The sequence below is a fragment of the Geotrypetes seraphini genome, chromosome 15 (assembly GCF_902459505.1).
Source record: "Geotrypetes seraphini chromosome 15, aGeoSer1.1, whole genome shotgun sequence".
In the NCBI taxonomy this organism is placed as follows: domain Eukaryota; kingdom Metazoa; phylum Chordata; class Amphibia; order Gymnophiona; family Dermophiidae; genus Geotrypetes; species Geotrypetes seraphini.
The window spans coordinates 50,478,321-50,502,841 of NC_047098.1; the positions used below are offsets into that span (position 1 = coordinate 50,478,321).

General features: G+C 42.7%; 1 protein-coding gene across 5 annotated transcripts in view; it reads right to left on the reverse strand.

Annotated features, from left to right (window-relative positions):
- SYNRG (synergin gamma) overlaps positions 1-24,521 on the reverse strand; it is a 132,583-nt gene that overhangs the window by 97,784 nt on the left and 10,278 nt on the right. For 2 of the 5 annotated variants that reach the window (XM_033921943.1, XM_033921940.1), the window contains exons 2-7: positions 22,859-22,900; positions 19,181-19,311; positions 14,317-14,447; positions 9,761-9,866; positions 9,497-9,605; positions 2,187-2,495 (exon numbers count right to left, since the gene is read on the reverse strand). In XM_033921943.1, the coding sequence (XP_033777834.1) occupies positions 2,187-2,495; positions 9,497-9,605; positions 9,761-9,866; positions 14,317-14,447; positions 19,181-19,311; positions 22,859-22,900 (828 nt within the window). The remainder of the gene's footprint in view (positions 1-2,186; positions 2,496-9,496; positions 9,606-9,760; positions 9,867-14,316; positions 14,448-19,180; positions 19,312-22,858; positions 22,901-24,521) is intronic. The other 3 variants (XM_033921941.1, XM_033921942.1, XM_033921945.1) reach the window with 2 other exon arrangements.

Consider the following 24,521-nt stretch of genomic DNA (forward strand, 5'->3'; position numbering starts at 1 on the left):
GTGGAACTGCTGCTGATACCACAATCCAATGAAGCATAAGAACATAAGAATAGCCTTACTGGGTCAGACCAATGGTCCATCTAGCCCAGTATCCCGTCTTCAAGGAAGCTAATCCAAGTCACAAGTACCTGACAAAAACCCAAATAATAGCAACATTCCATGCCACTGTTTCAGGGCAAGCAAGCCTAAGGGAGAAGAGAGTACAGGGGAGGAGAGGAAGAAAAGATGCTGGAACAGGGAGGGGGGGGAAGAAAAGCTACTGTACAGGAGGAGGGAAGGGTGAGAGGAAGGAAAGCTACTGTACAGGAGGAGGGAAGGAAAGATGCTGCACATGAGGGGGGAGGGAAGAGAGGAAGAACTGTTGGACATGGGGTGGAGGAGAGGAAGGGAGAGACGCAACAAAGAGGTAGATAGAGACAAGAGGGAGAGATCTTGCATATGGTGAAACGAAGGGAGACATGCATAGAAGAGAGGGAGAAATATTGGACATAGAATGGAGGGCAGGGAGAGATGGTGTTTTGTGAGAGAGAAACAAATGTTGCACATGATAACGGAGGGGAGGAAGGGAGAGCTGCTGTATGGAGGGGAATAGAGAGGTTTGACCCAGGGCACAAGGCGGGGGGAGGGGGGGAAGGAGAAGAGAGAGATGGTAGGCAGTAGGAAAGAAACGAAATGTTAGATATGGCAGTAGATGGAAAGGTACAGAGATAGATGAATGCTGAGCATGAAGAAAGAAGAAAATGTCAAATGGGCAGGAGACCCTGGTGAGCGAGTTAAAAGAAACAAAAACTAGAGCTTAGGACCAATATGATTTGCATAATAAAATGACCAGACAACAAAAGGTAGAAAAAAATGTATTTTCTATTTTGTGATTATAATATGTCAGATTTAAAATGTGTATTCTGCCAGAGCTGGTGTTGGACAGCAAGCGTAAACTAGGACCCAACATAGAGAGAGGAAAAGCCTTTTTTGTTTGTTTATACCACAGCACCGGCGTGAGGTTGGAGAAGGCAAAGGGGGGGGGGGGTGGAGTGGGTGAAGAGGCTACAAAATAAATCTGTCAGAATATTTGAAAAATAATGCCCAATAGGATGGGAAAAGCATATTGTAAAATCAATTCACTAGGCCAAATCAAATCAAAAATTTTTCCCTGAATCAGGCAGCACTAATGCAGACAGAGCTCAAAATGAATGCCCTGATGTTCAGCACTTAGACACTGAACACATCAATTGTGGAGGTCAGAGCCTGAAATTGTCCAATTACATAAAGTACATTTCTTGAAGCCGCTTAACACCCTCTTTGACATGGAGGGAAAAAAATGGCCAATGCGAAGCCAAAAGGCTCAATGACCCAGGGAGCTCACAAGAAAAGTATACTGAAAACCATCGACACTCCCTGGATCAAAAAGGGCCTCGAACTGCCCAAAGGCCAAAAATCAAAAAGTTGACCAAATTCAACAAACTTGAAGGGGAATACTAAAAAATAAAAAAAGTGAAGAATTATGAAAAAAAAAAAAAAAAACCAACAAAAAAATATTGGGAAAGTACATAAAAGGATTCTAAATTTGATGAGGTAAGGAGATACCAAGACACAGCTTCTTGGCTCTGCAGAAAACAAAGAATGGATGGTCCTGGCAAGACAATGTCAGTTAGGAAGGTACCAGCATGTATGAAGTATGGACACTGCACTTGGCAGTGTCTTTACCAGTTTCTGTGGAAGATATCACCCACAAGTGAGATTGCCTGATTATCCTCATATAAAAAATTTTCACACTCAATTTACTGTGCATAAAGTTATAAAAATAATGAAAAAGAATCCATAGTACAATCTTGTGCTTCTCCGGTTGACTCTACTGTTCCAATCTCCCCCAGTCAATAATAATGGACTTCAAACAGTGCTTGTCCTAATAGGATAGTTGCAATTGTAACCTTGTGAGACAATCTTGTTCATGCTTAATACTTATAAAATTATCAGCGAGTGATTTGCACAAATACATGAGAGACTTGAGGATATCTACATTTAATTATTATACTCTTCTGTAGAGTTTATCAAATAGTTATGGTGCAGATGTCTTTTGCGTTACTCACTGTAAAACTAGTTAGATAACAAGAACATTCATACTAGAATGGAGGAAGGAGGGGAGAGGACCCATTTACAAGCTCTATACTTTAAAGAAAAAAAGTTACCTGGATTCTGGGCAGGATGTGGAGCTGCAGAAGTAGAGGAATAAGGAATTTGCCCAACAGTATCATGTGGCATAGAGGACCCCTGGACCTGTGCTGGAGGAAGAGGTTGGGCAACAGTTGCAGCCTGCTCTGAAAGCAACTGCCCAGCACGGACAGAAGGGTGGAAAGGCTGGAAGGGTTGGGAGGGGGCTGAAGATCTAAATGGAGGGGAATGAGTGGGCCCTTGTATAAAGTCACTGAATTCTTCATCATTATGAAAAGTAGTGTGTTGAGGGACAGAGAAAACAGGATGGGTTGGTGTGGGACAATCTGTAAATGGAAAATGAAAACAGCAATGAAACAGACAATGACATAAAAATGAGAAAAAAAAACCCACAGGAAAATGAGATGGAATAATGTTTCCAAAAGACAAGTAATAAGGAACAATTAATGGAAACCAAAGATTTACTTCCAAGTACTATCCAACTTATGACATAGTTTTCCTATAATTCATAGGCCATCAACATTTCATTAGAACTAGCTAAATCAACACATAGCCCTTAAAAAAACATTTCTTTATGAACTATCATTCATCCCATAAATATATAATGAGCAAAACAAACACCGATCTTGGTAAGGTGTCTCGGAATGGCAAAATATACATCATATATAGTAGACTCCTAAATGTTTAAATTTATGATTGATAGTACTGGATTCATGCCTGGCTGTAATTCTCCCCGTCTTATATAACAGTGTGGTTGACCTCAGAGTGTCCATCATCAGCTAGAGCACAGTGGTGCAATTCATCAGATATAGGTATAAAGGTCATATCAGTAGGTCTGGGAGTTACCTTTAATCTTACTATAACACTCAACTTTTCAATAACCTTGCTGAAAACAACAGTACAGCTAAGTCTGGTCAAACTGAGGAAAATTTTCATAATGGCTATGGTGTTGGCAATCATAGGTTTCCCTACAAAAATGTAGCTGACTGTGGATGACCGTAACAAATGTACTGATGCTTTGAAAAACACACAAAAATGTAACTTTTAGAGGTTGATGCAGGGCCCTATGTACTTTCCCTCTCCTGACCTCTTTCTACCCTCTTTGACACAGGTACCTGTGTTGTGGACAATCAAACATATTGCATACTCAAAATATAAACCATGATTTCTGCCCACAAAACAGCCAAAAATGAAATCTTGGTTTATACTCAAGTTTGCAGGTATTCCTCCACTTTCCCTTTTCCCTGTAGTGTCTGGTATTATTTCCCTCCCTCCCTTGTGTTGTTCCTCCTCCACTACCACAGCCCTCTCCTCCACCCCCGAGCCTACTGTTTCATATGGTAGTTTACTAGAGAGTTGGGGTAAGAACTAGTCTCATCCATCCCACTCATGCTATCTTTGACAATCATAATGGTCATGTCAGCCATTTTGGGTTTGGAGTCGCTACTGGCAGGACACCCTCGGTTTATATCCACGTTGACATTTACAATGATTTTCTCCCACAGTCCTAGGACTAAGCCACAGGAGTTAACATAAAGTGTAATAGCAGCAGAGTTATCAACTGATTCAGTGAAAATATTCCACATTTTTTAGGGGAAAATGGTTTATATTCAAATATATACAGAATTTCTATTTTAATCTAGTCATGGAGAAAAGGTCTCATGTGAATAAAATTTCTACAATGTATCTGAGCTATTGTAAAGTAGGCTGCCAAGGTTAGAGTTAGACCTTGCAAATGTCTTGTCTATATATACATAGAAAATAGAAAAGCTCTCAGAAATGCACAAGAATAAAATATAGCTTTCATAGCCAATAGGACCAATTGTAGCAATTCTTCTCAGAAGATTTTCTGCTTCCTGGCATTCCCTTGTGGGTTAGAAATTATGTCACCTAATAACAAGAACAACTGGAGTTAAGGTCTTTCACATGCCCTCCTTCCTTACTCTGAACACTGTAGAAAGAATACTTCCGAGGCAGGCAGATGATTGGAGGCTGGCTTTGTTGCGCCTCTGGCTGTCTGAAGATTTTAAAATACAGCAGCGGGGAGCTGGTAGATGTGAAAATAGGGAACAGGGGAGAGGTTGGATCCAGCTGAGTGGAGTGAGAGCTGGAGTTGGGAATAAGGGAAGGACAGATGCTGCACTGGGGGGTGGGGGGAAGGACAGATACTGCATGGGCTGGGGGTTAGGAAGGGAGGGAAAGAGAGATGCTGCCGGTGGGTGAGAGAACAGGAAAAGAGAATTGTTGGATATAGGTGTGGAGTGAGAGGGAAAGACATGGAGCACATGGGAAAGAAAGAAAGAGGAAAATTGGGCATAGAGAAAGAGGTAGAGATGCATGGGGAAGAGAAGGATGAAAGGGAGAAATGTTGGATATGGTGGTGGAGAGGGAACAGAGGGACAGATTGAAGGGGATGCAAAGTGGAGAAATATTGGACATAGTGATGGAGGGAGAGATGTGGCATGGTTCTGGAGAGGGGTGATAGAGGAAGAAATGGGCATGGGGCTGGTGGGTAGTGGTGAAAAATGCTGCACAAGCTCCAGGGGACGAGAGAGGGAGAAATGTCGGATGTGGCAGTAGAGGGGCAGGGAGAGATGCCTGGATCTCTCAAGACAGATGGACAGCGAGAGAGGGAGACATGTTGCCAATAGGGGTGGAAGAGAGAGGGAAAAAAATTGGACATAGAGGGATGATGGGAATGAGGTCCAGAGGAGAGGATGCATGCAGGAGACAGAAAGAAAGAAATATTGGATGCACAGTCAGAAGGAAGTGCAACCTGAGACTCATGAAATCACCAGACAACAAAGGTAGGAAAAAGGTTTTATTTTCAATTTAGTGATCAAAATGTGTCCATTTTGAGAATTTATATCTGCTGTCTATATTTTGCACTATATTTGTTTATTTTTCCAGAGTTGCTACTGAGATGACATTGCATATTTTAAAGTCATCTGCCTTGATCTCTTTGAAAAAAACCCACACAAATATAAATAATTACGCTTTTCTCTGCTTACCGTTTGCTTTGTTTTTTTAAAATTTTGTGGTTACCGTTATGTATTAATAAAATTAAATTGTGTATATATGAAAATTGGATGGACGAAATTGCATTGCAATTAGTAATATTATTATGGGGGTGGGCTCTGGTTCAGATCCTGGGCGGGTCTGGGGCGGAGCTTGGATGGGGGTACTTGGCTTGAAGAAGTTGAGAAACACTGCTGTAGAACAGCATATGATCCTTATGGATGGGTTATATACCCCAACTCTAATTGTGTTGCAGAAGATGTCAATCATTTTTCTCAACTCTGCCTTCTTGCATCCCTGGGCAGTGCTCTCTCTTTTTAGTCCTTACCAAAGCAAGTGATAAGAGAGGAAATGACAACAAGGAGGAACGAGGGGAACTCCCAGAGCATATTAACTTTGATCTTCTCTGTAATACACAACAAAATAAGCAGTAAACAAACATTGTAACTTGTAAACCCAAAACTGAAACCAAACCAAATTAGAGGTGCAAGTACCCCTCCGTGAGATCCAGAGAGGACACAATTTCTCCTGGGGCCACTGCTGCAATGACTGAACACACAATCTCCATTCGGAATCAGGGAATTTTGAGTCGCATTCATATGCTGAAGATTCAGGATGGGCCTCCAATCTTCTGAGCCTTTCTTTGGCACAATAAAAGTATGTGGAGTATCTGCCTGATCCCGAGAGCTTGGGAGGCACCGGCTCTATAGCTCGAATATTCAGCAAGCGCTGAACAGTGGCTTGGACCCTGAGAGCTTTATCCAGGCGACCTGAAGAGGTCACAAACCAATCTGTCAGAGGTCGAGCAAATTCCAGCTTGTAGCCCAACTGAATGATGTCCAAGACCCACTGGTCAGACGTTATGAATATCTAAGCAGGGAGAAATGATGAGAGCCAGACCCCTATGCGCCATGGAGCGTCTGTCAGCCTGGCGTCACTGAGCTTTTCTGGCCACTGGCGCAGACCGGGAGGAGGAAGGCTAGGTACGTCTGTAGTCAGTGTATCTGCATCGTATATGGTCTGGAACGTCGGGAGCCATGAAAATTAGAATGACCAGATCCCTTAGAGAGTCTGGGTCGACTATCAGGCAGAGTCTTAAGGTGACGATCCATCACGGAATCCATGAGGTCACTCAGACCTTTGCCAAACAATAATTGCCCCTTAAAGGTGGAATCACCAGCCCATTTGTTCAGGTACACTCCCATTTTACTAAAATCCATACATTTGAAATCTAGGACTTTGAGATTGGGTGGCCACCGTCCATTTTAGCTGTTATATCAAACCAAACCGTTTGATGATCGCTATTTCCTAGGTGGGCACCCACTCGAACATTAGAGATCTCTCCCCATTTGTGAGGACCAGATCTAGTTATCGCTTTTTCCCTCGTGGGTTACATCACCATTTGTTTGAGAAGAGCCTCTTGAAAGGCATCCACAATCTCCCTTCTTCTTTCCATTCCAGTCCGCATCCGGCAGACTGAAGTCACCCAACAGCAGCACCTCCTCTTTCTTTCCAAACTTTTGGATATCCGCAATCAGAGTTGGAGGTCTGTAGACTACACCCACATAAATAGAAGTTTCATCTTGTCTTTTCAAAGCAATCCATATTGCTTCTTCCTCTCCCTAGGTCCCCTGCATTTCAGTCGCTTGGATATCGATCTTTACCTAGAGAGCTACTCCTCCACCTCTTTAATCATCTCTGTCCTTCCTGTTATGTTTGCATCCCATCCATGGGAGTCACTGAACCATGTCTCTGTGATAGTAACAAAATCCAGGTCTGCCTCTAACATCAGGGCTTGCAGATCATGAACTTTGTAGATTACGGGCGTTTGTGGTCATTGCTTTCTAGCTACTATTCCTCAACAATCTCATTTTTTGTATAGTTTTTAATTTCAGCTCATTTCCTGTTGCATCGCTAGGAAGTGAATTGCTAATATTACTGCTTTCATTGCTTTCTTTATTATCATCAAATCTTGTCTTTTGCTGGGGGTGGTAAAATGAAGTACTTGCTGAGTTTGCTTTGGGGTTTCCAGTTCAGTTTTGGCACATTTTTCTTATGCAACCATTGTCCTGAAAAGTGCCTCTCTCAATTCTGCTTTAAATGATTTTGATGCTGTATTGTTTGATTCTTTACTCATTGCTGCATTAAAAATCATTTGTGGATCTTGGAAGAACCTCTCACAAGTTACCTATGTCAGATGGTGGAACCAGATTTGTTTACTCTACAGATATGAGCTTTATACTGTCAAAAAATCCAACTCTTATTTCTTTTAACGAGAAATGGGCTACCCTACAGTCACATGACCTAATGTGTATTCTAATTCTTTCCGGTGATGTATGCATCTCTTATTCCTGTTCACTGTTATTTGTTTATATTGTATTTTATTGTTGGTTTAAATAAACTAAGACCTAAAACAAAAAATTAATTGTCTGAAGTAATTGCTGCTTTTTATGGGGACAGGTAACTTTTATAGGGGGACGGGCATGGACAGAGGAGATTCCTCACAGGGATGGGTGGGGACAGAGGAGATTCTGGCGGGGACGGGTGGGATAATGGTGGGGACTGGCAGGATTTCTATCTCCACACAACTCTCTAGCGAGGATGTGCCCAAAGGCACCACGCCACTAAGAGACACCCCGGAGGAAAATTGAGACCTTTCATGAGGAGAACACTTGGTCTGAAGCTCTGATCACAAAAATTTCATGAATTTGGAGAAAGTGTCTGGCTCCTGGGGCATAAAGTCACCCTTAGATGACTTGCACTTGCATTTCTTGGGCTGCGGAAGATCTGCAGCCTGGCAGACAGGAGAAGCAGCTGTGCCAAGCCCCAAAAACAGTGATGGCCACCCTGCTGGGCTAGTCAACCATTTAAGTGCTAGTTACAGCAGGGAAGAAATTAGTTTGGGTACCATCCCATCCACCGCCCCCCAGCTGCACAACATGGCAAGGATGTTCTAAAAACGCTAACTTTGTGCAATCCTGGCATGAATCCACATGAGGAGATCCCAAGGACTCCATCCCAGCAGTTTTCCAGGTCAAAAGCGAAGTTTTGAGAACGCAGGGAGCTGAAGAAAAAAAGATCAATAAAAATCTAAGATGGCCGCCAGCACTAAATTCATGCCAAAATCTCGTTTGTTTGTTTTTTTACACTTCCTGACGTTCAAAACCAGCGATTTTAGGATTTTTGAGGAAGGGGAACAGAGAGGAACACTCAGAAACCTCCATAATCCTGCTTTTTAAACCTACCCCGATGTCTCTCTCAGGCTGTCAGCCTGTGTACTCACTGTGACCTGAGAGGATCAGTCAGAAGTGCTGCGAGCATGCTTCCAGTTCTCTCACAGTAGCTGGATGATTCAAATTACTGCCACAATACTGGGAATGCTTCACCAATTTGATCTTCGGGCTGCCAGTCAGACTCCTATGTTTGACTACACCTCCACCCCTGCAGACCACCGGATGCGCACCTGGACGGATGGAGGCGCGATGACATAGCCAGCACCCTACGACACACTGCTGAGCCTCCAAAGGACACCTAACAGCCTGCGTTTGACCCCTGCTTAACAGGAGGTGAGACCACTTCAGGATGGCCCTGAACTCCAGAGAAAACTATGCAGGCTTGCTAACAGGTACCCAAAGGGATCGGCCTGTCAGCTACAGACTTGAGTATGTAAATATTCAAGCAGGCAAAGCTTCAAAATTGCTCCAAGCACTGAACTACCCAAAAAGGGGACAAAATTACATTGAATTAAAAATAGGAAAATAGGGAAAGCAGAACAGACCCAACTGCAGCGGGCGCTAAACTGCACAGTGAAGTACTACAGAGGCAAAGTGGAAAATCCAGAGTCGATTCCTTTTGCAACCATGCGGCTAAAGGGAAATAACCCTACTGTCTAGAATGTCTCATCCATTGCACTGGAAACACACACACACATATGGCCACAAACCAGAGTTCTTGCAGCTTTGCACAAACAAACTGCTTTTATCTATTCACCTTTCAGATTTTAAGTCTCATCCCCTTTTTTTGCTTTTAGTAATAGATTGCTCATAATTGCAGAAAACCGTTTCAGACTGGCTGGAAATGTTTATCAGTCTGGTTTTCAATTTGAGGTCTAACAGCACAGTTTTAACTCAACCCTTTGGTTCTGGACACAGAATCATATCCACCCACGAACCATGTGTATTAAATTCTAATTTAAAATTAGAATCCATATACCACTCCAAGCAGTCTTTTTGTGTGTATGTATGTCTTTCAATATCTGTAAAGCAAGACACAATTAGTGTTTCTATTGTATCTCTAACAGATGTAATACCTGGCTTTTTTGGGTGGGATGGTGTAGAATGCATCTTTGCTTCTCTAGAGAACCCATCTAAATTTCCTTTAATTGCTTCCAAAGCATCATCTCTGCTCCTCTCCCCCATCTGAAACAGAATAAACACACCACTTTGAAAAACAGACTTTAAAATGCATCTTCATTACCACTGCAAGACTCTCAAGTAAGCAGTCTGATCTATAAAGAGAGAAGTCTGCATTCAGAAAACAAAAGCTAGGGAAAAAAATCATATTGGTAACATACCTTGGGTTTTACACTGCTCAAAAGTCTTAGCTTCTGTTTTTGCTCTTCAAACTGACGCCTTTTTCTATCTTCTTCTAGCAGTTTTTGCTGCTGTTCAAACCTTTTCCTAGAAAAGTAGACATGGCATACAGAATAGCAAGTTATCTTTTGCTGGTTTTTACTTCTCATACAGCAGAATTTTTATAAAATAATCATAGGGACTTACTAGCTATTAGAATCCAACTCCAAACCACAGGCCATTAAATTCAACACATGTCCCATTTTGCAAGTACAATTATTCAGATGGCTCTTGGATCTGTTTTACAGAATCATTTTAAAAGCAGCAGCAATGAAATACACATTATCAAAAGGGCATTTCTGGCACTTATACCTGGATTCTATATACTTCATCCAAAGTTGAGCTCTGAAATTTGTGCGCGGATCTGAGACCAATGCACAACTTAATGAGGAAATGGACATCAATTGGCCATTTAATTGGTGCTTGACTGAAGTCGCGTGGCTCTCCTCCGCTTGCTGTTCTACAGCTTAAAATTTCTCCTACACAACCCTAAAATGGACGTGGCTATGGGAGGGGCATAGGAAGGTCATAGGTGCTCCTAAAAAAAGAATTCGGGTACCAGTTGTAGAACAGTGTCGATCTGTACCTAACTTTGAGCACTAGACTTACACCTGCTTCTATTAGGTGTAAGACCGGCACCCAAAGTTAGGCAGAACCTGCACACTATACCAATTTTCTATAGCACCCAACTTCTATAACAGTGGTCTTCATTGCAAGGCCCGTAATCCAATGGCGGCCTGTGAAGAACTTCTGGGTGGCCCATTCTACAGTCTGGGGTTCCATCCGCCTTCCCCCCCCTTCCCAGCAGCTGCTCTTTCACTCTTCGGGCCACCGACAGTATGTGACATACTTTGGCAGCCTAGAAGCTTTCCTTCTAAACTAAAGCTTAACTTTGTATACCGAGTCATCATTCTAAGAAGGCGCAACTCGGTTTACAGCAGTGGTCTCAAACTCAAATCCTTTGTAGGGCCACATTTTGGATTTGTAGGTACTTGGAGGGCCGCAGGAAAAAAAGTTAATGTCTTATTAAAGAAATGACAATTTTGCATGAGGTAAAACTCTTTATAGTTTATAAATCTCCCCCCCCCCCAAAGGCCTGCATGTTCCCCCCTTCTTTGCAGTGTCCGCCAGCTTCTCCCGTGGCCTCCCGGTCTTAGTTTCAGCTAATTACCATGCCTGCAGAGAGTGCTGTAACATTCCTTGCAGGCTGCCATCGGCCTCCGCATGTTCCCTCTGCCGCGGTCCTGCTCCTCCTTTAACGTCAGGGGCAGGATCGCAGCAGAGGGAACATGATGCTGAGGATCGCTACAGCACTGGCAATCCTCTCTACATGCTACTGTAATTATCTGAAGGTAAAAGCTGGAGGCCAGGGGGGAAGCCGGAGGATGCTGCAAAGAGCGGGCAGCACTAGTACAGACCGTGGGCCGCAAAATGGTACATGGAGGACTGCATGTGGCCCCCAGGCCGCGAGTTTGAGACCACTGGTTTACAGCAATTAAATAAACAGGGAATGATTTACAAATAATAAATAGAAGATAATAGCAAAATTTCAAAAGAATTAGTTTTCAAAATGTTTGGCAAATAGAGTAGGTTTTAAAGATTTGCGGAAAAATTGAAACGAACTGGACTACTACTGCTTCCTGTCCCTAGCAGAGGGAAAGCTTCCGTGCCATTGAAGGAAACATGTTTACTTCACTTATACTGTCAGAGGCCCAAAGAGTGCAAGAGCAGCTGCTGGAAAGGAAAAGGGTGAGGAACTACCAGATCCCATGGAAAAGGGGGGGGGGGTGTCGCGGAGTGATTGCAAGGAGTGGTGGTTACTAATGAGATGCTGGACCGCGGGGATGAGGAGGAAAGAAAAAGAAAGATGCCAGACCTTTAGGGGAGGGAAAGGAACAGGAAGGAGAGGACGGAGATACCAGACTATGGTAGGAGTGAGGAGGAAGAGGAAGGGAGAGAAGGAGAGAAGAAGAGATATCACACCACAAGAAGGGTGAAAGGGAAGAACAGAGATGTCGGATTACTGGAGGGGGAGGGGAGGCTTTCTAGCAATTAGGGCATTTGTTCTTTCTATTATTTAAAAAAAAAAAAAAGAAAAAAGTGGAGAGTGAGGAAGGGGTATTTACATAATTTCCTACCCCATATTCTACCCTCTCAGTCATCACCACTATCCACGGTGCCTCATCAGCACATTCCTCAACTTGCAGCAGTTATCTCTTCTTCTTCAAAACAATGTTATAGAAAATGTACCACTTCTTCAAATAAATCAGGGGTTTTATTAAAAAATGTTCATAATTCCCAAAGTCTCCGCCCGATCCTCAGTCTCAGACCTCTCAATGCCTGCCTCAAGAAGGGAAGTTCAGAATGATAACCCTTCCAGCAACTTTTCCTTTACTGAAACAACATGATTGGTTGGCCACCCTAGACCTCAAGGATGGATACACTCAGATTCCCATTCATCCTTCCCACTGCCACGTTCTATGCTTCAGGTTCTCAACATGCATTTCCCACTACAGAGTCCTGCCTTTGGCCCATCATCAGCTCCACCGGTGTTCACAAAGTGCCTAACTGTGGTAGCAGCACATTTGCGAAACAGCATCATATAGTGATTTCTTATCTAGACGATTGGTTATTGGTAGTCCAAAGACCATCTGCTATTCACCATCTAAACCACAGTGTACACCTTGCAAACACTGGGTTTCATATCAACTTCGAGAATTCCAAGCTAACTCAAGTTCGTTCCCTCACGTTCAGTGGAGCACTTTTAGACACAATCTCTGCAAGGACCAATCTTCCTCAGGAAAGACAATCCATGATCACGGCAGCAGACCAGGTAAGGCAATCTTCTTTCCTACCAGTTTAAACTATACTACGCCTTTTAGACCACATGGCAGCATCGCTTTCACTGGTGCCACATACCAGACTCCACTACAGTGGCACCTGAAGCTTCACTGGAATCAACGCCTCCATTCACTTTCAAAGCGGATTCCTCTGCCTTCAAAGATCAAAGATTCTCTCCTATGGTGGATTCATTCCACCTTCCTGCAAAAAAGATGTCCGTTCCAGCTTCCACATCCACTACTTATCATAACATAGACAGCAGGGGAATGCAGCCACACTTGCCCACCCACTGTCCCATTTCAACTTATATCGCTAGAGAAAAAACTGACAGAATGAGGGGAGGGGCTCCAGGTGTAGAGCATCCTGCACATGCTCAGTAAGCTCAAAGCTTACTATAGCTAGGACAGAGCACTGACACACAGGCTCAGTCAGAGGACTTCACCAATAAGTGTGGCTGCATTCCCCTGCAGTCTACGGAGAACACCTGTTACAGGTAAGCAACTTTGCTTTTTCTCTATTAATGTGTGCTCAGAAACCAAAGTGCCCAGCTATGGAACAGAGATCTTCAGGGATTTTTTTTCACAATCATGGCACAGAGGAATGAAAACCAGTGTAAAAGTTTGAACAGTCATTTTTATATACATATATATCAACTTCACTGCATCAGTCGCTTATCTGGTAGCATTACTTCAGTTATATATTGGCCCCTAAATATAACAGACCTTTTCTCTTTCTCAACCAATAGACATAAGAGAAGCTCACACTTGAATTTTGTTTCTCCACTGGTTAGAGGATGTAAATTTAAAAGACATCATTAACATCTTTTCTCATATCAGGCAGCATTATGGGGTAAAGATCTGGAACAATTACTTATGCTTGCTAATACTTATGGGGAATTTAGGAGACACATCTGTTCTTGAAGTACTTATGTAGCTGATTTGTACAATCTTTCCCACAATAACTGCTCTCTAAAGCCGTTAGTCACTAGTTTTTAACTTTGTTAGTTCTACTCAAATTGTAGCATTTTTAATCATTGTAAACTGCAAAAAAACTTCACGGTCCTGCGGTATATAAACTGTTATTATTATGATTAGAACAGCATTCTCACAATAAAAGAAAATCATCTTCATCGCTCAGTGCAGCTTAAAATCCTCAACTGCGATGCAGTTTCACTGAACCAACAGCTTCTTTGGGAGGAAAGGCTGCAGAGAGGTCCCAGAACATCAGCAAAGAAACCTCTCTTAAATTATCCTTCTGAAGAAGTCTGTTGGTTAAGGGAAACAGGATCGCAGAAGAGCAGTGGTTCCCAACCCTGTCCTGGAGGACCGCCAGGCCAATTGGGTTTTCAGGCTAGCCCTATTGAATATGCATGGAGCAGATTTGCATGCCTGTCACTTCCATCGTATGCAAATGTATATTCATTAGGGCTATCCCAAAAGCCCGACTAGCCTGGTCAGGGTTGGGAACCACTGCAGTAGAGGATTTTAAGCTGCACTGAGTGGTGAAGATGATTTTCCTTTTTGGGAGCTGCATTAATCTTCAACTGATATCGGCCACATACTGCAACAGAAAAACCACACAAGGGCCCATGTATTTAACAGGGCTTTCCATACACTTAGACAATTACCAAAGTAACAGTGAAAATATTGTAACTTACTGCTGCTCCTCTGCAAACTGCTTCTGTATGTCAGGGGAGTATTGTGGTCCAGCAGGGCGCATCCCCAAGTATGAAGTCTGCTGCAAGTAAGGCATTCCCGCTGTCGGTAGAGAAGCCATTGGCATGCCACCCTGTCAAAAACAGGACTTTCATCATTCACTTATGCAAATTAGCACAACAAACTATAAACTGTCCCCAGTGCCCCCCTTCTGATATCATCGGTTAAACCTTGAGGGGAAAAAAGGCACTTACATTTTTTTCACCCATATGAATGTTAACTGGATTCTTTGGGGGTTGTAATACTTTTTCTTGTACCAATACAAGACTTTGCAATTCATGTTCAGATCACTTCTTTAAATAGAGCTGCCAGGCTAAGGAGGAAGCATTTCTACCTACCAATTGCTGAAGGATTAGAATTTCCAAAGCAGAGATGGCAAGATAGCATCAACCACAATGAGCTTGCAGAAGTTTAGACACTGAAGGTATTAGAAAAGCTTTAGTATACTCTTCAGGTCCAATACCATTACCAGAATAGTAAGAATATGCACTAGATATTAGATGTAAAGCATTAAAATAGGCCAAGAAAAATAAAAAGTGAGGTGTGACTTGCCAAAGAAGTTAAAGTACTGGCAAATACTCATGTCTTGTTTTATCTTTCCCTCTGTGAGAAATCCCCTAGCCTCTATTTGTCCTGTTTGTCTGTCTGTCTTAATTAGATTGTAAGCTCTATTGAGAAGGAATTGGCTCTTACATGTTTAATGCACAGTGCCGTGTACATCTAGCAGCGTTATAGAAATGATTATTACTAAGTAGTAGTAAAATTATGTTTCTAAATGACATTAAAAACAAGAATGCTGGGAGAGAGCCCTTTAGGCCACTAAATGACCTGAGCAGGGTATAAGGGAACACGCAGGGAGGACAAGGCCGTCACAGAAAAACTAAATTAATGTTTACACTTTGGTTTTCATTGTAGATAATGCTGGGGAGACACTCACACCGGAACCATTCAATGTAGGCAATGATATAAAAGAACTGAAACAAGTCAGTGTTAATCTGAAGAGGTGCCAGGCAAAAAGAACTAAATAGCAGTAAATCATTGGGATCTAATGTTATCCACCCTGGAGTTACAAAGGAACTCAAATATGAAACCACAGATCCGTTACATCACTAAAATCCACCTCCTCACCTGATGATTGGAAAATAACTAATGGAATGCCAGTTTTAGGAGAGCTCCAGAGGTGATCCCAGAATCTACAGATCAATAAGGCTGATATTGGTGTAAGGTAAATTGTTAGATAAGGAGAATTATGTCTTCCTTGATCATTTGATTTCTTTTAGTCCTATCAGGTCAGCAGATGGGTAGAGAGAATGACACAGGAGGTGTGGGGGAAATTTGTCCCTGTCTCTATGAGCTCAGTCCCTGTTCCGTCCCCATTCCTGCAAACCGTCTGATCCCATCCACACAAGCCTCAAATAGTTATCATTTTATATTGAACTTATTAAAGTATAAAAAGAAAAATATATTCTGTACAATTGTCATTTTATAAACATAAATAATACAGAGCAAGGATCAACAAAACCCCTGTCTCCTCTCCCGTTCACAAATATCCCCACCACTATCAAGAAAACGGAATAAGCCAAATTTATTAAAGAATGCTACACAGAATATCACAGTCACAAATGACAGGAATAGTGTTAGGGGAGTGAGCAACTGCCCCCTAAGCCAGCTGGAAGCTAAAGAAGCAAGGCCTGGGCTTTGCGGTCCCCAGTTATGTCTAACACACCAGTTCAAGCAGGATACATATTTCAAATCTGATATATGCTAATCACAAAATAGAAAATTATTTTTTTCTACCTTTTGTTGTTTTGTCATTTCATTCTTCAAATCATGAAATCATGTTGGTCTCAGGCGCTGACCTCTGTTTTCTTTTGACTTCTCTTTATTCACTTGCCAGGGTCTCCTGATCATTTGACATTTCTTCCTTCTCCATGCTCACCATCCATCTTCTATCTCTGTGTATGTATTGTTCCTCATGTTCAGCATCTCCCTTCTCTATGTCTCCTATATGTCCCTTTCTAGTATTTCCCCTGTGCCCATATCCCTGCCTTCATCATCTTACCATTCTATGGTCTCCTCCCTCTATGTATAGGGAATGGGGAAAGAGAGATCCAGAGTGCATCTCTCCCACTCCTCTACTCCAACATTCCTCCCTCTTTCATCCCTCGGATCATGTGCACCATTTTTCTCCACTGCCCACCAACCTCATGCTCAACATTTCTCCTTCTATCAACCCTCCAACACCATGCCACACCTCTCCCTCCATCACTATGTCCAACATTCCTCCCCCTTGCATCCCCTTTAATCTGTCCCTCTATTCCCTCTCCACCACCTTATCTCCCTCTCATCCTTCTCTTCCCCAAGTATCTCTACCTCACTTTTCTCTCTATGCTCAACAATTTTCCTCTTTCTGCCTTTCCCCATTTGCACCATCTCTTTCCCTTTCACTCACACACTCTTATGCCCAACAATTCTCCCATTCTATTCCCTCCCTCCTATGTCCCAAGTTAGTGTCCCCTTCCTCCCTCCCTTGTGTCCCAAGTTTGTGCCTCCCCCCCCTGCCTTCCAGCCTTTGTCCCAAATTTGTGCCCCACCCATATCCCAACATGCTCCTTCCCCCCCCCCTTTCTCCCCTCTCTCCCTTACTTGATCGCTCCAGGGCCGCATTCGCTTCCTTCAGGGCTGTCCAGCTGGGCTGCTCTTTCCTGCCCTCAGCCATACTCATTTGCAGGGATGCGGGCAGCAGCTTTTGCAAGCTGCATGTGGTTGACCTGCAAAGTCTTCCCTCCAACGTCTGCTCTGACACCAGAGAGATGGCTTCCAGGTCAGCCACAAGCAGCATGCAAAAGCTGCTGCCCACGTCCTTGAAAAAAGAACAAGTGCGTCTGAAGGCAAGAAAGAGCAGCCCATCTGGAAGGAGGACTGTTGAGGTAACTAGGATCCCCAGCTGACACAGTAGGCTTCCTTCCAACGTCAGCTCTGACATTGGAAGGAAGCCTTCCGGGTCGACTTCAGTGGAGAGGGGCATGCAGCTGGAGGGCAGGAAGGAGTTTATAAATGGGATCCCCAGCAGTGGTAACGAACGACAATGGCTCCACATTGGGGTGGAAGGGGGCGGGAGACCCATGCAGTGCAACGTACTCCTCACAAGCAGTTAATGGCGGTAAGGAAAGAGGGAGTGCTTCCAACTGCGGGGACAAAGCTTTTCACCGTTCTCGCAGGCGATTAAAAGTTTTGTTCCCATTTCTGTGGCAATCAGGCTTTGGTGTCTCCATAGCCACGGTAAGCTGTGGTGTTTGTTCACCATGTCATTCTCTAGATGGGGATAGAGAAACAAAGTAATTGTGCGATTCTCCCCTTAGAATGATCAGAATTTCAAAAGACCAAATAATGGTGCTCAAGTTCACACTTCAGGTGAAATTCAGTATTCATCCCTTACGTTTATCAACAAGGCACTGCTTACTCTACTAAGCCACAAGCTGCCTCAAAATTCAATAAGAGGAATTGCAAAATAGAAGCAATTAACAGAGAAATGATAAACAGATCTGAATGAAAGCATGTACATTAATATTAAACAGAGGTGAAGAAACAACTTCTCATCCAATTAGTTAAAACTCTTCCGGGGAAAGGCAGAAAACCACAGTGAACAAGGTAGGGAATGAGAGCAGGGGAGAACAACTCCGACTCCTCCGAGTATCATCTCTAATTGCTTTATGCTGAAACCCCTCTACTCAACTGACATCCTGCCCTCCAACTGGGTCAGGAGCTGCCTCAGTAACCAGTCTAGAAGCTGTATGGTCCAACTATCACTATTTTCTGGATATAGAAAAACGCAGATTCTATGGCTGCACAGTGCCCTTATGTGGAAAATCACACAGAACTACTTAGTTTCTGTCTCTGCTGTTCAAACAACACAATTAATCTAATCTAATTTTCCATTTGTGTGTCGCACAAACCTGTGCGGGCTCTAGGTGACTTACATAGAAAGGAGAGAGAGGGGAAAAAAGAAGGGAAGGACTGATGGAAAGGCAAGGGGGGGGCACGCTTGGTCCTGCTCCAAAGCCCTGGACTTTCTGGCATGGTCGGTCATTGGGGAAGTCTGACCCTAGCTCTGCAGAGGTTCCTTCCCGGTGTACACAAGGAAGATGTGTTGAAAGTTATTCATGGTTTCATCATTTTACAGAGGGTTTTTAATAGAAAACCGCAAATAACTTATGAAAAAGTTGTTCACGGTTTTTCTGTATTCGCAGGTCTGTTCATCCCCAATCACCGTGAATACGGAAGGAGAAGTGTAATCCAAAGCACTTGTATATCAAAGCGAATTTCCCCTTAGGAAATAATGGAAACTCAGACAATTTGTTCCACAACCCAAAAACTTTAATACAAAATACTGTATGTTGTGAGCACTTGAGCAATGGGTAAATTGGGTGTGGTGCTTCTATTACGTCCAGCCGCGCTCGGCGTAAGAAGCGCTTATGTAGTGCGTGCTTGAACTGTGGGTAAATTGGGCGTGACGCTTTTATTACGTTCAGCCGCGACCAGCGTAAGATGTGCATGCTTGAACTGTGCGTTCCGATGGCGTGACGCACGTATATGTGCTCGTACTGCAAGACGACGCTCGTTTATCAAGTTAAAATTTAATAAAATGTTTTGCTCATCTTGCAAAAACACTCGTAAACTACATTACTCGCTATCCAAGGTTTGACTGTATGTCAAATTTTAATAAAAAACTTGAAACTTGCTCAGGCAAGACCCTTTAGAAAGGGGAAAATGTATATAAAAGAAAAGAAAAAAAAGTTCAAATACCTGCATTGCCATAGGTCCTGGAGACATTGGAGAGGGGTAATTCATTCCCATCATCCCCTGCATGTTATGCTGCATTACAGTGACCAGGGGATAAGGGTGCTGTTGCTGCTGCTGTTGCATGGACCTCATACCTACAAGTAAACAACAATGCTTAGCAAATGCATGTGCAACCAAAGTAAAGAAACAATGGTCCAACTGTCTGCAGTGAAAAACAATCCAGAGCAAGCAAAACAAAAAACTGCAGACTTTGTACACGATGCAGGCAGACTTTATTTATAACAAATAAAACATTAGATTAAAAACCTTTTACCAGGCAAGGGACCCAACACGGTCCGTGTTTCGTATAATCTTCATCAGGGGTCCAATAAGTGACGTGCTGAGGAAATCTGAAATGCTGGTGACACTTTCAGCGTGTCACCAGCATTTCAGATTTCCTCAGCACGTCACTTATTGGACCCCTGATGAAGATTATACGAAACACGGACCGTGTTGGGTCCCTTGCCTGGTAAAAGGTTTTTAATCTAATGTTTTATTTGTTATAAATAAAGTCTGCCTGCATCGTGTACAAAGTCTGCAGTTTTTTGTTTTGCTTGCTCTAGCAAATGCATGTGAACATTTCCCTTTAATGAACTTTTCACGAATGACTCGGATAACTGATCCAACTTTGCAAACAGACAAAAGAAAGCGATTTTAAAGATAAGAAGGATCAGTTTTGGAAAGTCATAAGCAATTTTCACCGAGAGCATCCTCTTCCCAACAAAGTATACACCGTCCAGCTAATACAAAACTTTTGCTGTTTAACAGCTTTACAAATGAGGCTAGTAATACCTCCTGAAAGAATGCCTGAGCTGCGATGGTTGCCGTTCCCAAATGCTGCAATAAGGAGCAAGAGAAGCACATGCAAGCTCTCAAAACAAAACAACCCAAAGAAAGGGTGGGTTATGGAAGAGCAGACGATACATAGATAGAATTTTCATTTCAACATAAGAAACGAGATCCAAAAATGATTGGTTGTGGGCATGGATGAAGAATGTCAGCGTGCTCATCTTACACAGGGATATCACCAGGCAGATATATTACGGTATTCTAGTTTCCTTGGTAATAAAGAGCTGTTAAAATATATTTAGGAAAAACAGAGGGTATGAAATGCAGCTCTTTTTTTTTTTTTGCTAAAAAGCCACTTATACAGCTTTCAGGTCCATGGACAGCTGGAGGGGATGAAACAGACATATCAGTGATGTGTTATGGTACATGTTGGATTTAAAACTGTACCAAGGAAATACTTTTTTTACAGAAAGGGTGGTAGATGCGTGGCTCGGTCTCCTGGAAGATGTGGTGGAGACAGAGACTGTTAACTGAATTTAAAAAAGAATGGAATAGGCATGTGGGATCTCTTACAGAGAAGAAGAGATAATGATTTTTGTGGATGGGCAGACTGGATGGGCCATTTGGCCTTTATCTGCCATCATGTTTCTATGTAAGAAGAGGCCTCTCTGCTCCATATAATTTTGCAAACAAGTACTGTACATACTTGAATATAAACTGAGATTTTGAGGCCCAAAAAATGGCCCAAAAATGGGGGGTCTCGGTTTATATGATCCACAAAAAAAACCAGAAAAAGCAACTCCATATAAAATAAGCCAAAACAAAAAAACAAGTGAGGAAGGGACTGTACACATCAGCACTGGGAACAAATATGTTTTAATATATAATCACATTCAATAAACCTTCTCTCATATTTAAATATAAATTAAGCTCTTGTACGTTATAAAACAAGCCCGAGCATTTCTTATAGACATTTCAATACTTTGGTGCCATCTACTGCATTGATAGCTACACCCCTGAGGAAGGCTTTTTATCTGAAGCCGAAACACTGACCATGTTGGGTCCAGTAGCAAAGGAAATGGACTTTGTATTACACTTATATTTATATACTAGTTTTTTATCCCGTTACATTAACGGGTGCTGCCACTTCCTCCAATCTCTCTAGAGTCTCTACTGATCTTCTGTCTCACTCCTCTACGCTTCCCGTCATCTCTTTTGTCCAATTGCCTTCAACCCTTGGACAGAAGCACTTCCTACAAAGACAGCTTTGAGCATCCTCCCATTCCCTCTTCCACAGCCGCCGCCACCAACATGTCCGCCCAAGCAAGCAGCAGCGCTTTCTTCAGTGTGCAGCGCGCAGGCTTCGCACGGCGGTGACGTCCAGGCCTCGTACTGCCACGTCTCTCCTGGGCCGCGACGGAAAGGGTAGGGGGTGCTGGTGGTTTATGTGTTGGGGGGAGGGTCTTGCTCCCTCCTCGGTTGCTTGGAAGCCTTTCCCCAGGACCTGCTCTGCCTAAGGAGGGTGCCTGCTGCCCTTGGTGCTGGGGCTGCCCCTTCCCTCCTGGGCAGGGACGGACATACAGCCAATTGCAACTTTTCAATGCTGAGGAGTTGTGGCCCTTGGTGACGTAGTAAGCGCGCATGCGCACTTTTGCCGGCACATCCCGACAGATCAGATCTCAGGGAACACGCGGTGAGAGTGCGCATGTGAGCGTAGCATTTTATTATTATATATGTGCTGTTTTAATATATAATCATATTCAATAAACCTTATTTGTTCCCAAAGCCTATGTGTACAGTTCCTTCCCCACTTGTTTCTTTGGTCTCGGTTTATATTCAGGTCAGCACTGACACCCCCCCCCCCCCCCGAACCTATTTGCATGCCTCTACTGGGCCTGCCATGAGACCTGGTGGCCCAGCGGTGTTTGGGACAAGAGGGATCCCTCCCACCTCCTGTCACAGTCAATTCTAATTATTTGTATCTCCCTTCTGCCTCCTTCACATACCTTTAGTATCCCTGGTGATCCAGTGGTGAATCGCGACAGGAGCGACCTTCCATTGTTCCTGCCCATGCAGAACTGCTAGCTAATTAACTGCTGCGAGAACTCATGGCAGCCAATTAGCTAGTGGCTCTGCACGGGCAAGAGCAAAGGTCGCTCCTGCCATGATTCACCGCTGGACCACAGAGAAACTAACGGTATGCGGGGCATGTGGGAGGAGATAAAAATAATTAGAATCGGCTGGGAGAGGAGGCGGAAGAGATCCCTTCTGTCCCGGACACTGCTGGACCATCAGGTTTCATGGCAGGCCCAGTGGAGGACTGCAAGGCATCGGTAAGGAGGGGGGAAAGGGTACAGAACCTGGCAAGGACGGAGGGGGCTTTGTGCAGAGAATGGCAGAGCAACAAGGGAGGGGGAACAGGGTGCAAAGCTTGGCAGGGCAAGGCAAGGCACTGCACTTGAATATTAACTCCCCCTGTTTATATTTGAGTCAACCTTTTTTCCTCCTTTTTGGGGGGAAAAGGTTACCTCAGTTTATATTCAGGTCGGTTTATATTTGAGTATATACGGTACATTTACCAATAGACTAACTTTCAGCTAAGCTGAACAAACAAGAAAAAGCTATTTGGATCAGTGGGCTAAAAACTATGTAAAACAAAAACATTATAAACTTCAGGACATGAACATCAAGCTTACTGACACAGAGGAAGTAGAACTCTTAACTCTGAATGATTTTCTTGTCCCTGTAACATGCATGAAAACTTTGTACAGGGAACATGTAGAAAAATTGTGCTATACTTAAAAAGACAAGCAAGAACAAGGAGAAAGCAATTAGCCAAAATTCATTACAGACCTTGAGGAGGGCCAATGCCACCTGCTACTGGAAACATGAAGCTGAAAAGTACAGAAAAGGAACAGATTACCATGTGGGTGCAAATACTGTACTGATTTAAACCCATGGATGTTATATCATCAGCCTTCTGCCCCACTCCTTCCCAGCATCAAACTGCTTTTATTTTATTTTTTTACACACAGAACTACAGTTTAATCCAGTTGAGACCAATGCTGAAATCAATTGCATACTCTGAAAGCAGGAAAGGAAGGAAATGCCATAAGAAGCATGTTTAAAACTTTGCAAACTGAAATGCAATATGCTTTATTAACAAATTCTATTCTTTTTTTTTACTTTAATTTTTTATTGTATTAAAAAAAAAAAAACAGTTTACAACTAATATCCCACCCCCCTCATAGTTGCACAACTAAATAACCCCCTATATTCCAGAACTCAGAACTCACAAAAAAATCAAATTATACATTAAACTTTTTAAGAACCATAGCATACAGAACAATATAATTACCAAAATTGTATAACTCTATTCCATTTGTTAGTTACTGTGTTAAGACAGCAACTGATTTCTCAGGTGGCTCGAGTAATCCTTGTGGGGTGCAGCAGGGTTTACCAGTGTCCCCAATATTTAATGTTTTCTTAAGCTCTCTCGGATTAGAGAGAGAGATAGATATGTGTTTATTTACAATTAAGAGATATGCTTCTGGATATTTCAGATGCAGGCAGTAAATCCATCTGGCATAAATGTTGTATAAAGAGGAACACCATTTATGACTATTTTATCAATAAAGTAGGGACTAATTTCTGCAGGTCACATGGTTGGCATCCTCCGGTTGTTTTTTGCCGTTTTGAGCGAGCATGTGGACAAGTTTTTCCTGTGCTAATTTATTTGTTTATTAGGATTTATTAACTGCCTTGAAGAAGATTTTGTGCCCACGGTTAGAGTTCTTGAGGAAAGAATAATTCTACAAAATGGGGCTCCGTTGGACCCCTCCAAAGATACAAGATAGCTGCATCATCCAGATTTCTGGATTATTTTGATGAGCAAATTTTGATGTGCCATGATTTTTTGCATAGATTCCACAGCGCTGTTGATATTTGGATGATTTTTTACAGCGCTATTAATACCTTATTACACATATTGAGACTGGTAAGAAGATTCTGGTAGTCCTTGTGCTGTAGGCAGAGGATTAGAAGATTGAACTTGCTTTTTAACAGTGGGAGCCACCAACTTTAAAATATTGTAGAGCATAGAAACATCTTTGGCTTTCATAATTTGGGCTGAATAATATTTCATTTTGGCTTGGTTTATTTTTTCTTTATAGATATTGGAGTGTTCTTTAAATTTTTCAAAATTGGACTGACTCTTATCTTTTCTCCAACGACGATCTAGTGACCGAAGTTGTTTTTTAACTAGAACGAGTTCTGCTGAAAACCAGGGATTAGACCATTTTCGTGCAGAAATACATTTTGTTTGTATCGGTGCTAATTTATCTAATAAGAACTTAGTGGAATCATTCCATTGAGATAGAAGGTCATTTAAAGAGTCCAAGAGATTTAACTTAAAATTTGCAGCAATTGAGTCAGGTGATAAATTGTTAAAATCTCTATATTTTATGATCTTGCTGGCTGCAACTAATTTAATAGAGGAAGTCAGATAGGTTATAGG